This window comes from Alligator mississippiensis, chromosome 3 (assembly GCF_030867095.1).
Source record: "Alligator mississippiensis isolate rAllMis1 chromosome 3, rAllMis1, whole genome shotgun sequence".
Lineage (NCBI taxonomy): Eukaryota > Metazoa > Chordata > Crocodylia > Alligatoridae > Alligator > Alligator mississippiensis.
In genome coordinates, this window is record NC_081826.1 from 110,230,666 (window position 1) to 110,246,315 (window position 15,650).

At 43.5% G+C, this 15,650-nt stretch overlaps 1 protein-coding gene across 9 annotated transcripts in view; it reads left to right on the plus strand.

Annotated features, from left to right (window-relative positions):
• Nucleotides 1–15,650, plus strand: part of ZNF236 (zinc finger protein 236) — a 146,931-nt gene that overhangs the window by 57,591 nt on the left and 73,690 nt on the right. For 8 of the 9 annotated variants that reach the window (XM_019490546.2, XM_059724290.1, XM_019490547.2 and 5 more), the window contains 3 exons: nt 4,731–4,802; nt 8,538–8,741; nt 9,900–10,128. In XM_019490546.2, the coding sequence (XP_019346091.1) occupies nt 4,731–4,802; nt 8,538–8,741; nt 9,900–10,128 (505 nt within the window). The remainder of the gene's footprint in view (nt 1–4,730; nt 4,803–8,537; nt 8,742–9,899; nt 10,129–15,650) is intronic. The other variant, XM_019490548.2, reaches the window with a different exon arrangement.

The following is a 15,650-nucleotide window of genomic DNA, read 5'->3' on the forward strand; positions in this document are numbered from 1 at the left end:
CCCTGGAATAGAGGCCTTTCATGCCTTGCGGCGCTTCAGGTGACCGGGCACGTGAATGCCTGTACACACTTCTCATCGCTGGTGCTGTAAATTTCCCAGAAATTCATGGCACTGCAAATGAATGCCTGTCTATGCCCTCAGCTCCTCTCCAGCACCATAGAAAACAGAAATTACCACTGTCCTGTTAGGCACCTATATCTACAGGTTAAACACAGGATCACATTTTTGTACAGATTTGTCTTAATTTTTCAGATTTGTTAGTATAGAAGAATGGAGACCAGTCTTTTGGCCAGGCATGCCAAACATTAATCCTATACCCTTCACCAGAGTGCCAGGCTGATCCCTTTCCCTTACCCAGTTTGTTGCTCAGCTTTGTACTCCCTGCCCAAGCTGCTGCTCTGCTTTCTGCTCCCTGTCCTGTCTGTCACTGAGCTGCCTTTGTCCTCCCCAGTCTGCTGTATGCCACAAACAGGGGCTGCTTGTACTACTTATGACACGTGTGCCACAGGTTGGCCATAGCCACCCTTGCTATAGGGTAACTTAATATAGGTTAGTTTGAAGACTTTTCTTTTGAAATTCTCTCAGAGCCTATTGGGCTTCTCTGTCATCGTGACAAATGATAGATTCTAGAAAGTAGTTACCAGTATCTGTTCTGAAGAGAGGTGTACATAATCCGATGCCTGATAAGTCTGTGAGCTATGCTCGCAATGTGTACAGTTTTCTCTTAATGTACTGCTTTTATGACTTGGAATTCTTAAGAACAGTTATTAAAACTTCAGACTGCTTGGCCTTTGAAGTACAAAAGGAAGCTGGACTTCTCTTCAGCCTGCATTCTGTGCCTTGTCTGGAATAGTCTACTTCTCTGTCTTGGTGTCAGTGTTTTACCCAAGGGCTAAAATCCTGGGGCTTTTCTAGATACATTGTCAATTGCTTGTCACCTGACAAGGACCTTCTAAGTAGTGATTGTCTTCATAACACTTGCTCATTTGGCGTGTACTTGTATCTGGAGTCCTGCTTTTGCTGCCAGTAGGAGTTCTTTTGGTATCAACTCTGCCTTGGAATACTTGCACAGACTTCTCAGCTAAGATTTCTGGAAAACCACAGTCCAAATAAGTACTAGAATAATGAGGATATGCAAAAGAAGAAAAAAAGCAGCATTACCCCTTTACCTGGTCCCATGTGATAGTCTCTCTAATTTAGTTTCTACAGTACTACACACCTGACTTGTCAAGTCTAGTTTGTTTGTGATGGTGGCCAAAAGCTTTTTCTCCTGAGAGTCCTTTGGGCCACATATATGTCAGTATGCTTAGGCATCAGGCTTAGATGCAGATTCTGCCTTCTTCCACGCAGACCTTGCGTTCCAGCCCTGAGCCACCTTGCCTACAATCAGGAGGCTTCCCCACTCCATGAATGGTATGGAAAGACAGCAGAGAAGACTTTAAGGGTCTTCTGCATAATTTGCTGCTCCAAGACCTCTTCCCCATATTTCCTCAAGATATTGGAAAGGATATACTAAAAATCCCCACCTGGTTGCTAATGCATGCCAGAGTCTGTACTTTGGCTTTGATTCAGTTGGCACCATCCCAGTCCTTTGTCCCTTTATGCTAGGATTCATTATTAAAACCATTTGGGCAGGGTACTGATATACGAGATAATGACTACCTAGTGGAATACAAAACAGATGCTGTTTCAGTGAACAGAGTTATTTCAGCTGCAGTATCATCTCCAGTGATTTCAGGAAAGCTTTGTAGCAGTTTGCCTAATACTTTACAAGGATCATCCTGCATCTAGGAAGAGGAACCTCCATAGCAGAACCATTGGACTTGCTGTCTGATACAGTATGGCTCTGAGTAAAGAGCCAGGTGTCTAATTGTACCATTTCATAAAATTGCAAGTGAATCTGGCAAGAGTTACCTGGTTGACTCCTGTGTCTTTTCTGAGTCTGTAAAGCGAGTAGTTTCATGTATCTGGTCCTGGTGAGGTAGGGTGAGTTGGAGTGTTAATTCCTACAACCGTGTTCTTTCTGTCTGGCAGAGTCAGTACCATTGTGCATGCTGAAAAGACCAGAGCCTTTCTTTCAGTATCCACAAACCGAGAAAGGAAATGATTCAACATCTTTGGCAATACGATATATTTTTCACGCTCTCTGGAAATGAGAATCTTGAGTTACCAGACTGATGACCATTGATCAGACTTTTGGGGAAAAATTGAATCCCATTCATGAAACTTTCCCTAATGAACTAAGGAAAATAACTAGCTTTCTGGCTACTGAGAGGTGCATGGAGGCAAGCACGTTCTTAAGATGACGGATGATGCTTCAGATATCATTATAGATGCAGCTTATACTGATATTCATGGCTGTGGATGTATTCCTCCTGGCTCCGTTCCTTGAGAAGACTCGGAGAATTAATGACAATCATATGAAGACTTTGCCTTTCCAGTGTTGAGGTTGATGAAGTGGTAGAAAATGAAGTCTGCTAGGTGTTTTAGCAGTTTTTTCTCTCTGAGAAGAGAAGGAAAGCTAATTTTTTTACCTGGCTTTTGGAGTCTTCTGGCATTAAAAGCATCAACTTTTAAACATGATTCTTTCAAAGGTGGTCCCCCTACTCTAGGATGACACACAGAGAGATCATTAACAGGACCTCTCTCAACTCTGATTAGACATTCTAGGACTGCTTGGAAGACCCATCTCAGATTTATACACTTCTGAAGCTTGTGACTAGTTTCATTTGTCTCCAAATCTCAACATCATGGTGAGCGCTAATTATAACCTTCTCACTAAACTTTTTCCAAGAATTGAGAAAATGCTTCTGAAACATTGAAGTGTAAAACTTGGCTAACACAATTACATGGAGTATTTATTTGTTAACTAGACTATGTCAGGCTATATCACCTGTCTTGATACTTGTGCTATGGTTAGTACCTATAGTCTAGTTAACAGTTACGGCAACTTCATAGTTTTCATAGATTTCTAGGGTTGAAAGGGACCTGGTAGATCATCAGGTCCAACTCCCTGCTCCAGGCAGAAAAGAGTGCTGGGGTTAAGTAACCCCAGCCAGATGCCTATCTAATCTCTTCTTGAACATCTCCAAGGTAGGGGAAAGCACCACATCCCTTGGAAGCCCATTCCATATTTTGGCAACCCATACCATGAAGCATTTCTTTCTTATGTCCAATCAAAATCTATTCTCCTTCAGTTTGTGGCCATTATTTCTGGTAACCCCGAGGGAGGGGCGCCCTGGTAAACAGAGTGTCTCCTATTCCCTGCTGACCCCCCGCGATGAGTTTGTAGGCAGCCACAAGATCACCTCTCTCAGCCTTCTCTTGTGGAGGCTGAAGAGATTCAGGTCCCTTAGTCTGTCTTCATAGAGTCTTACCTGCAGGCCCTCAACCATACAAGTAGCCCTCCTCTGAACCTTCTCAAGGTTATCCACATCCCTCTTGAAGTGCGGCGTCTAAAACTGGACGCAGTACTCCATCTGCAGCCTCACCAGTGCTTCATACAGGGGAATTATTATTTCCCTAGACCTGCTTGTGATGCACCTGCTGATGCAAGAAAGAGTGTGGTTAGCCTTGCTTATTACCTCGTCACACTGGCAACTCATGTTCATTTTTGCATCAACCAGGACTCTGAGATCTCTTTCCACTGTTGTGGTACTCAGAATGGTACCCTGCAGTTTATAGGTGTGTTAGAGATTCTTTCTCCCCAGGTGCAGCACCTTGCATTTATCCTTGTTAAATTGCATCCTGTTCTGATCTGCCCGCTTCCCCAGTCTATCCAGATCCACCTGAATTCGTTCCCTGCCCTCCAGTGTGTTTACGATACCCCATAGTTTAGTGTCATCAGTGAATTTGGACAAAGTGCTTTCAACACCTTCATTCAAATCGCTGATGAATATGTTAAACAGTACTGGTCCCAGGACAGAGCCTTGGGGCACACCACTGCCCACATCTCTCCAGGGAGAAACCGACCCATCCACTAGCACTCTCTGGGTGTGTCCCATAAGCCAGTTTTTCACCCACCTTACTATGAGAAAATCCACATCACAGCTACTCAGTTTGCTCGTAAGAATTGGGTACGACACTGTCAAAAGCCTTTTTAAAATCCAGGTAAATAACGTCTGCTTCTGCTCCTGCATCTAATCACTTTGTGACTTGGTCATAAAAAGAGACCAGGTTAGTCGGGCAGGATCTTCCTGCTATAAACCCATGCTGGTTGCCCCTTGTCATTGTGTTACTTGCTGGCCCCCTGCAGATGTGATCCTTTATGATTTTTTCTAAGGTCTTGCCAAGAATAGAGGTGAGGCTAACTGGCCTATAATTATCTGGGTCCTCCTTCCTACCCTTTTTGAAACTAGGGACCATGTTGGCCTTTTACCAGTCCTCTGGGACGTGTCCCAAGTGCCACGAGTGCTCAAACAGTTGTGTCAGTGGTTTTGCTATGTCATCAACCAATTCCTTTAGTATCATTGGGTGAAGATCATCAGGGCCTTCTGATGTACTTCTAAATGATGTACATAAACTATGAGGGAAAATGGAAATTTCTCTTAAAATGGTATTTGCCAACTGAAGTGCATCCTTTTTTCCACCATAGTTCTGGTTTTCATGTTATAAACAAATTGATCTTTAACAGTTTGGGGGTTTTTTTGTTGTTTTTTTTTATGCTAGAAATTAAATTAGGTCATTTTCATCTAGGACTGTAACTTAATGTCTCTCTTTTTTGGTCTCAGGAGTCTGTGTCCCAGCCTCTAACAACACCTCCTGCTAACCTCTTGCAACCTGTGGATAATAAGTGGAAGAGTGTAAGTATAGAGTTTTTCATTTGTTTGTTGTGTGTCAGTACTGTAGGGGTATTGCAGCTTTTAGAACTTTGAAAAATCGTTCTCAATATTCTGTATTAGAAATGCAGTAGTTCTATAGTAGGTAAGTTTGTTTTTTGTTAAAGGGTCCTTTCCAGTAATGGGCCCAATTTGGGAACAGAAATTTGTTAGTGCATGATAATACTAGTTAAGAATTGAAGAAGCCATTTTTGTGTAGTATTACCTGATTCATATACATTTTCATGACAACTGTACACAAATCCATGTAAAAATTCTTGAAAATGGATAAAAATCTGAGCCTTGCTCTAGCCCCTGTATTCTGCAGAAGATCAGGGCAGTATAAAGAGTCTCAAAAAGCTCCAGATGCAGTCAGGGGAGAACTTGCAACTGCCTTCCATAGATCCAGTACCATGTAAGGTTCTCATCCCAGAGCAAGGTTTCTCTTCCTCCAGCAAAAAAATGTGTAGGGCCTGGTGACAAAGACGGCATGAGTTATAGTTGGAGCAGCAACATTGTCAGATCCAAGTAGTCACCTAGCTAAACCACAGGCCAAGAGCTAGTTGTCAGAAGACAGGGCTCTGGAACCACAAAGGGTCCAAAGAGCCAGCAAGCCAATCTGGAGGTGAGGGGTCCTGGCAGACCAGGAACAAGTAGGTAGGAACCAGGAAATAATCAAAAAGTAGCACCCAGGGCACAGGAAACAAGGAACGCGAATCGAGGACTAGGACCAGAGTCGGAGATTTATCAGAAGCCAGGTGGCTGAGGTATCTGTCCAATTGCAAGTATAGCTAAGGGTTGAGGTAAGGTCATGGTCAGAGCAGTGGTTGATTAAGGCCAGGGGGTCAAACAAAGGAACTGGAGACGGGGACTAGGAACATGGTTGTTCAAGACAGCATCATCTGACAGTACTATTGCTGGGACAAGGCTCTATATAGAAAATGGGAGGGTTTTCTAGCATTCCCATCAAGGTTTTATGGGTCTCATTGGGAACCTTATGGGAGGGCCCAGGTTCAGCTAGGGCTGGTGTTTGGCTTGCTGCTGGGTGGTACTGCAGCTTGGGGGCTGTGGGGGAAAAAATAACCCAAGATGCATTTACCTGGTAATGAGTTAGACACTAACTGTTACTACTCGAAGAAATCTCCCAATTATTTGGATAGTTCTCTGAAAACATCAGCCCATTGTTCAGCAAAAGGCAAATAGAACTTTATGAATTATTGAGAAGGAAACTGAAAACTGAATATATCATCTTACTAGTGTATAAATCCATGGTGCACTCATCTCTTGAAAACTGGATGCAGTTTTGAGGTTCTTCCTCTCAAAAGCGTATCCTAGATTAGTGGGGCCAACCTTTTTGCTACACCTCACAAATTAGCCCTCCCTTTTCCTTGAGTTGCCTCTTTGATGCCTTTCCTTACCTGATCAGTTGCTCAGCCATCTGGTCCCTGACAAAGCTGCTGCTTTGCTTTCTGCTTCTTGTTCTGTGCTTACTTCCTGATCTCACGCTCTGCTTCCTGCTCCTGGCCTTATCTGTGTTGTCTGGGCCCTCCTCAATCTGCCTGTGCTACATGGGGGCTGCCCATGCTACTTGTGGTATCCTAGCTGCAGGTTGAGTATCCCTGTCCTAGATTTAGAAATGGTGTAGAGAAGTACCCCAAGAATAATCAGTAGCATGGAGAGGCTTCTGTATGAGGAGAGATTAAATAGGGAATATAGCTTGGAGAAAAGACTGCTGAAGAGGGTAAATAATAGGGGTTAATAAAATCATGAATGGTATGCAAAAATAAACAATGATTTATTTATTAATCAATACTTTCATGATACTAGAACTGGGGGACATGCAATGAAGTTATTAGGAAAGCAGGATTAAAACAAATAAAAACAATTTCCTATTCACAACAGCATGCGGTTAGGTTGCAGGACTCATTGCCACAGGATATTGCAGAGGCTGGTAATTTAACCAAGTTCAAAAGAAGATTGGGCAGTTCCATACAAGATTAGGTCCCAGGGCAGATGTTAAACATAACTTACAAATCAGGACTTCCTACATCTCTCAATGCTGGAATCTGTAAGGGAGGAGGCAGCAGATCAGTTTGGATAGAACCTGCATAATATAGTTTTCCCCTTACTAGCTGTTTTCTCGATACTGGGCCAGGTGGACCTGTCTTCTGATCTAGTATGACACTTTATAATGTTTGTACAGTAGTTATTTCTTAAGGCCTTACATCCAGAAGATTTTTGAGAGCAGAGGTTTCAGCCATATGTTCATTGAATTAATTATTACTTGATTAGTGATTACTGGATATGTTTTGTTCATTTGATTAGTAGCTATACTATCCTTTGCATATGCATTTTTTTGCATAAATATTAAGAGGTGCTTACTGGACTGATTTTTCAAAGGTTGCAAATGCATATAACTTGAAATGACCAGTGGATTGCAGCTTTCAAACAGCCCAGAAGTATTTGGCTCCCATGACCCTCCGGGCACTTTTGAAACCTTTTTGTGTCTATGTAATTGCTTATATGCTTTCCTCGTCTAGTATAGTTTGTCACTCTTAGGTGGAATGACCAATCAAAATTTAAGACCACTTTTAAATGCTGGATGACCGATCTTAAATGTAATTGTAAAATAAACTTCCAAAAGGGCTAGTTTAGGGTCTTAAGCCATTCAATATTTTTATCAGTGACTTGGAAGAAAATCTTTTAATGTTGAAGTTTTCAGGTGACCCACAGATTTGGGGACTGATAAATTGTGAAGAAAACAAATCACTATTGATACAGAGTGATTTGTATTGCTTCATGATCAGAGTTCAAACAAAGAATACAGACCATACTTTTAGGTTAGAGGAACCTGTTCTGGGAAAGCAGTGATGCTGAAAAAAATTTAAGGGTCATGATGGATATATCAGTTGAACGTGAGCTTACCAGTGTGATGTGTTTTGCTATTGGAATAACATGTTAGGATTCAGGTGGGTTCTTTAAGGCTCACAATTTGTCAAAAAAAATTGGCATTTTTTTATAGCAGGTATTCTCTAATTCAGTTAATTACTTTACTTGAAGCAGGAGCTGATCCAGGGAAATGTTAGTGGTGTGCAGGAGGTCAAAGTAGATAATCACAGTGATCCTTTCTGGCTTTATAATCTGTGAATTTTTTAAATTGTGAAACAGTTAAATATTTGACTCTGTACTGTATTCTAAATTGCATGCTTAATAAGCATTCCAGTTGAAAGCCTTGAAGAAAATCCATGATGCTTTCATGTGATGGAAGGTCTTAATAGAAATAGTAATAAGTTTCTCTATATTTCTGTTGAAACAGTCTCTCCTGTGTATGAACATTGTATCTCTCTATCTAAAATCTTATACATACTGGTTAAAATGTGAACACCATTTCTCATTAGTTTTGTTTTTCTGTGTACACTTGCAAAATCTGTAATTCTTGATAGGTCTTGTGAATGTATGAGGATCCAGTATTTTATCATAAGCTTAATTCAAGCTTAAAGGTTATAGTTGTACAACTCGGGAGGAACTCCTGGAAGGAGAATACAGCCCTTTAATGGAGTCAGCTGTTCAGGAATGGCAGCTGTGTAAACTTCCTTCAGTCTTACATGCGTGAACAATTAACATATATGTTTCAGATAAAGATAATTTACAGGTAAGTTAAATTTTCTTTAGACCTCTCTTTCTCATTTTCCTTTACATATTTACTGCTCTATGTTTCAGGCCACCCATTTTCGGTCTCCACTTCTTCAACAGACAGAAAACCAGGTAGCTTCAGCAGCTGGTCATCAGGGGCAACAGGCTGTAACTGACGTCATCCAGCAGCTCCTTGAACTATCAGAGCCAAGTGCAGTGGAAAATAACCAGCCCCAGCAACCTGGCCAGCAACTCAATATTGCAGTTGGAATCAATAGAGACATTCTACAGGTAGAACATAGCTGCATAATAAGTGGCTTTATATGCTGCAGTGCTGTGTATTTGTCCTGCTAGTGTCCCTTATCCTGCTAGTGAAATTGGCCCTTCATGTTTTCAGTGGTTAGGTGTTTTTTTGCACTTCTGAACAGATTTAAAACAACCGATTATTGTTGTTTTAATTGAGGTTTTGCAGTCTCTTTTGTGGTCCAAGGACTTATGGACCTTTGTAATGTTAAATTGTGTGGACCTAGAGTGCAAATTTATTCAAAAGAAAATTTGCATCAGATTATGAACTGAAAACATGTCACTCAGCTGTGTTCCATTAAGTTTAAGGAGGAATGTTTGAATCAGGTCTGTAGTATGAGGAGTGGGTAATTATCACTGCACCTTCAACTGTTTCCCAGTACTTTTCTTTGCCCCTTTAGGTGCTCAATCTTCTTAAAAGACTTGTGATATGTTGACCAATTTGCAATGTGTTCAGTCGTCAAGCTGCAAAGGTTGCAAATTATTTATGTGCATACAATCTCTCTTAAGCACATAAGAGCTATAGTTCAATGCTGAATCCCTTTTTGGAACACTTTAAGGCCTTCATCTGCAAGTCACTGTATACAGGTGCAATTTTATGCATGTACAGAGCTCCATGAAGTTAGTGTGGTCCTGTTCAAATGTTGAGATTTATAGGATTAAGTCTTATTCAAAAAAGTTTCCCTTCCACAAACTTGACCTATTTATATATTGGTTCCTACATACATATGATTAGTTTTTTTTATTTTTAGTTCAGTTTAGCATTGCAGCGTTTTGTCACTTGAAAATATAAATGTCATTCATGTATCAAGTAAAAAAAATAGAATTTGGAATTTTTGTGGGAACTTGTAGATATAATTTTAATGTTTGGGGAAGTGGTGGTTGATACATGTATTTCTGGATAAAATCCAACTTGGCATCACATGAATAATTCAAGTACTGCAATATTACTACCTGTCACCTTTGAAAGGATATATGAAGCTTGAAACTTTGAAAAGCAACTGATATTTTGAGTTTGTAAGAAACCTGGTGGAATTTCTCTAACTGTAAGCATTTCATCATTTACAGAATTGTTGTTTGAGCAAAACATTTGGAAAAATTTGTGGGATTTTTCTTTTCTAACTTTCTAATTTTGTTCTGTTTTAGCAAGCCTTAGAAAACAGTGGTCTGTCTTCAATCCCAGTTTCTGCACATCCTACTGACTGCAGCCAAATTAAGACTCCTGCAGCCCAGGATCAAAATCCAGATGTCCAGAATATCTCAAATCACCAAGCTGACCCGAGTAATGCAGAACAGGATAAAGGACAAGAAAGTCTAGATAAAATGGATAAAAAAGAGAAAAAGGTCTTAAAGAAAAAATCACCATTTTTACCTGGTAATGTTGGAAATGTTCACTCTGTAAACTCTATACAGTGCTATTTACACTATCTTACATTTTTATAGTTTCTATCACTAAGCTATATAGGATTTTTTTAGGGTCTAGGCAACAAATAAAATGCTTACTTTTATAGTTTATATTCTTTTCTCTAAAAGAACTTGTGTGTATATTGAATCTTTCGCTACATTTTTTGCATCCGGGTGTTGGTTCTGTATACCTATTCAGATTTAATACAGGAGTATCAGTATGGTTAATCACTAAGGTAGGGATGTCAAAGATAGGACCCGTGGGCTGGGTCTGGCCTGTGGAGCCCTATCATTCATCCCCTATGAGTCTCACACTGGCTTCATATGCAGCATTGTCTGGCCCCAGCCCTGTGTACTACACATGGCATGCAGAGCCAATCTTGCATAGGCTGCATATAGGGTAGAGGCCAGCATAGCACATGGAGCCAGGTTGGGACTTGTGCTATATGTAGTGCCAGGTGCCAGACTGGTCCTGAGTGCTGGATCTGGGGCCAGTCTGAATTGTACTGGATCACCCCACCTGCTGGATCCAGCGTACAGGGGGGTCCAGCATGGGCTGCCCCCATACAGTGCATGTCCCAGACTGGCCTTATGCATTGCATGCTATCCACAGAGCCAGGCCTAGTGTCTTGCTGTGTGCTGGGCTGAGGTTGGAGTTCATGCTGCCAGCCAGTGGACCTGATCCAGCCTTGCACCCCTCATCTGGCCTGCAGGGCCAGATGACTTTGACATTCCTGCACTAAGAAATGATCAGGTAGTGATAACTCTGACCAGTAATCTTTGAGCAGTTTCCTTTAGAGCTTAATTGTTAACTTTTATGTTTTTTTTTATATCAGTACAGGCGTTCGACTCAGGGTTGATTTCAAAGTTAGAAACTCTTTCAGTATACCAGGGTTCTCCAATTGGTGGCTTGTAGGCTGCTTGCACCCCAAAAGGGGTTACTCTGAAGCTCCTGGGCTCCCACCAGCTGCCAATCCCCTTATCACCAAGGATCCAGGTTTTCCGTTTCTTATGGAAAAACACAGATTTTTCTCCTTTTAAGGAGGAAAATGTGGGAAACCACGGGTTTCCCCTTGCAGGCTGGCAGAGTTCCCAAGTTACCCTTCCAGGCTGCTTGAGACTGGTTGGAACGGGACACGGGGCGCCACGTGCATGTGTGCATGTGCATACATGCACGTGGCCAGCAATACAGCCAAGCAGCAGTGGAGAGTAGCTCTTCCAGCTGGCTGCAAGTAAGTTTATTGGGGAGTGGGGATGAGGGGAGAGGGCATAGGTGACGCATAGAGAAGCAGATTGAAGTGGCTATTGAGGGTGGGAGTGTGGGGCAGGGTTGGTGGCTGGGGCTGGGAGCGCCTCCCAGCCTGGATAGAAATGTGCAGCCAAGGGGCTTGGCTGGGGGAATGGGTCAGCATTACGGGTGGCTCCTCTGGGAGAACGACAGGGGGCTGGCTCCCCTCTGTTGCATGCACTCTGGGGGGGGAGGGGTCCATGGGGCAGTCACATGCCCCCAGATTTGTGTACAGGGTGGCGGAGGATGTGGGCTGCCTGCTGCTGACTCTGGGCTTCCTGCCCTGCTGCCTTCCCCCTGAGGGCCTCTGTGGCCTAGCAGATGGGACCCAGCACAGGAGGGCGGAGTGGGGTGGGGAGGCTCAGTGCTGCCACTACCATCACTGGGACCTCCACACCAGCCATGCTGCCAAGGTAAGGCGCACCCTACCTGCCTGCTGGGCAGGGGGATGCCTCATCATGGCAGCATGGCTGGCATAGGGCTTACAGAGGTGGTGACAACAGCACCCAGCTTCTCTGTCCCACTCTACCTCTCCCACTGGTTCCAACTGGTGGGCCATGGAGGCCCCTAGGGGAGGGCAGCAGGGCGGGGAGCCCCAAGCCCATAGCAGGCAGCCCACATCCTCCCCCACCCTCCACAGGCTCCACTCTGGCTGTGCCGCCCGCAGGGGGTGGGGCACTCCACTGTGGCCACAGCAGGCACTAGGTTCTGTAGCCCTGGCATGCTGCGGACCCGCTCCAGTAGGGTTGTGGGGTAGAGGGCACTGGGACAGGAGTAAGGGCCACCAGTAGGGCTGGGGAAGCTGTGAGTTGGGGGAGTGAGTAACACCAGCAGGGCCAGGGGGCTGTGGGTTTGGAGTGAGGGGCACTGGCAGGGCCAGAGGGCTATTATGGGTTAGGAGTGAGGGGCCAGGTCAGGACACCAGAGTATCAGGGTTGCTTAGCACCACAAAGCAGCAGGGAGGGGGACAGCTGCAGTTGGACCCATGTCTTGGTTAGTGAAGGGGGCAGGGGGTATTCTGATTTTCCATGATAAAAAACCAAAATCAAATGCCAAAAATATATAGGTATTCAGAATTTATTTTATTATAATGATTGAGCCACTAATAGGCTTCCAAATTTTTTTAAAATTGTAAACATATCAATAAAACATGGTGTTCAACTAGTGTGTGTGTGTGTGTGTGTGTGTGTGTGTGTGTGTGGTGTTTCATTTTAATCACAGAAAAACACAGATTTTGAGGTTTTAATCAGAAAATTTTGAGTTTTTATCAGAGAATTTGAGATTTTTAAACAGAGAGAACCAGGATCCATGCTTATCACTCTAGCTACACCATAGCTGAGAGCTCCAGGCTTCCCCTTGGCTTCCACTTCTTGTGGGGTGCCCATGCAGTGTAGTAGTGGGGGCTCCTTTTAATTTCTCCATGATAAATTTAATTCTTTGCTAATGTATGCATATAACTTTGCAAAGAATCATTATATTATATAACCTTACTAGATGCAATCTGATATTGGACATAATATATCATTATGATATCCTCAATTTTGACTGCCTTATTTTCTAGCTCAAAAGGAAAACTTTAGGGGGTCTTGTTTTTCTGTTTAGCGCTGAGGGGTTTTTTTTTTGGGGGGGGGGTTGACATGCAAGAGTTAGCTGTTGACTTAGACAATACTTAAGGATTGTGGGTTTTAAGTTTGTATTAAAGACATCAACAAATTGTAGATCTGTATGAAAGGTTTCCAATGGCATTTATTTTTATTTATTCGTTTCCTTGCAAATTTACAAGGACACTCTGTCTGTTAACTGAAACTTTGGACTCCATGTGAATGAGCTACATTTTCCAGTGTGGTAGAGGCTGAAGACCCGTTGATTAAAACACTGTTCCTGTGGATTTGATTAAACTCTCTGGGAGGGGAGCTTCAGTCCTAACATACTCTGTCACTAAGATTACTGTTTCAAATTTAACTTAATTTTTAATGATAAATAGCAACATATTTTAATATACTGATGCTTGTATGATGGCCACCATTTTGGCTGCTGCTTATTTTGTTACACATACTTGTGCTCATTTGTTGTATTTTGTGAGATCTTTCAGTGTATATTTGCCTTCAAGCAGCAGGTGTTGCATAGTCTGAGGCTCTGTGCCACAGTCACAGGTGGTTGAACCAGCGATATAACTCCACTTCTTCATTAGTTCCTTGGAGTGACCATCTCTGGTGCATAGGTGGTTGAGACATCACCACCTTTGCCCTGGTTTGTCAGCCCCTGGTGGTAAAGACTCAGCCACTGGAATATCCATATTTTTTTGCTGTTAGGTATTTTTTTTCAGCTTCTTGTTCTATATCTGTAGTCATCTCTCGTGGCTTCAAGAGGTTGGTTGGGTGCTGGTGAGGAAGCTCCTGTGTGATTTCAGATGTTAATGTGCTGTGGAATGGTTTTACAGTGGGTGTCTCACATCTTCAGTTTGCCTCAATTATTCTATCCTGCTGGCCACTGCTCTTCTGATGGCAGGTGGAGGAATGCCTTCCAGGAGGTGTACACTGTTTAGGCTGGTAGGCTTTGGATATTCTCTGATGCATTGGCAGCTGTCATTCAAGATGGGGTAAAAGTGCTTAGCATGTATGGATCTCTCCCATACAGGGTACATGTACTCAGCAGAGGAAAAGCAAAGAGTCAGAGCAGTAGCTTGGATGGTTGAGGGGCTAGCTTCCCGTTTCAAGTTGGTGAGCTTATATATAAAATGTTCTTATGAGTGAGCACCTTTGCTTTTGTCTTCATGATATGTTCTTTGTATGAAGGTTTGATTGAGGGTAACTCTGAGGTTTGGGCAGTGGGATAGTCGGGCCCCAGACCATGTCATGTTGAGCTGGCTGTTGGCCTCATGAGGGCCATAGCAGAAGCATTCATGTTGTGACCCCTGTCAGGTAACACCTGGTAATACCTGTGAATTCTGCTAACACTCCAAACCACACTTCTGACCATTAAGGTTGACACTTCATATAACTGGAAACCCCAGCTAAAAATATGACTCCACAGGATAAAGTGCCAGGTTTTGTATCTTAAAGGGATAGTGCAGCAATCAGTAACTTTTCAGGGTGTGGGCAGGTCATGGGCGACTGGTGCCTCCTGTCTTTGGGGGTCCCCCACATCGATCGCTGACCGGGGGGGGGGGGGGGTCCCCTGTCGGCCAGTCGCTGACCCTGGAAGCACTGGTGGCAAAACTGGGAGTGCCACTGGCGCTTCTCAAGGGGGACACTGGCCAGCACTTCCCATCTGGCGAGGGCCAATCGGGGGGGGGGGAAGCATGCCCCCCCACGTCCTCCTACATGTCGCCTATGAGGCAGGTGGTGGGATGTGGCTGCAGCTGCTTTTCTCTGCTGCAACATGGAGAAATCTCCCACTGCTGCCATTCTCCATGCTACACCATGAGGAAAGCACTCGTTGCTACCACTCCTCTCCACTGCTGAAGCCCTATGTCCACGAGCTGGACCTGGCTTGCTGAATCTGTTCTGATAACCCTTGGTGTAGTGGAATTGCGTTTCACCTGGATTCGTTTTGAGAACAACATACCTAATACTTTATGATCTTGTACAGACATTCAGTTTTTCCTGGGAGAGTCACTGGTCTCCTAGGAGGAACCACGAGTGTACAGATGTTCAGGCTTTTTCTCTCATGGTATTAATGTCCTATCCAAGAGAAAAAAAACCTTGGGAATAGCCAGGGTTAAATGACTTCCACGAGAGTTTCTCCTGGTAGAACAAATATCTACATGCTGTGGTTTAGCTCAGAAGAGATGTCCTCCAGCATTCCCCCCTCCTTCCCAGGGAGACGTTGTGTCCCTTGCTCGACTCTGCTGTTCCAGTAAAGAGCAGAGCATACCCCCTTCACACTCCCCACATTGTGCTGCAAGGAAACACAGGCTGACTATGAACAGTCTGAATCAGCCAATCAGAGTTGTTGCCAGATTAAGGAAGTCTGCAAAGCATACTGAGATGGTCCCCCTTGACTGCACAGTGTTAGCACTGCTAGCTCTCCACTCTTCAGGGGCTTAGCATTCGAATGTCTGTACACATGACTCTGGGTAGGTTTCTTTACCAGGAGAACAAACCTGGGTGAATTCTCCGACATTATTTGAATGTGTGTATGCGGCCAGTGACTGGTGTGCTAGATTATTTTTTATTTCTAGCCTCTTTTTCTGCAACATAACA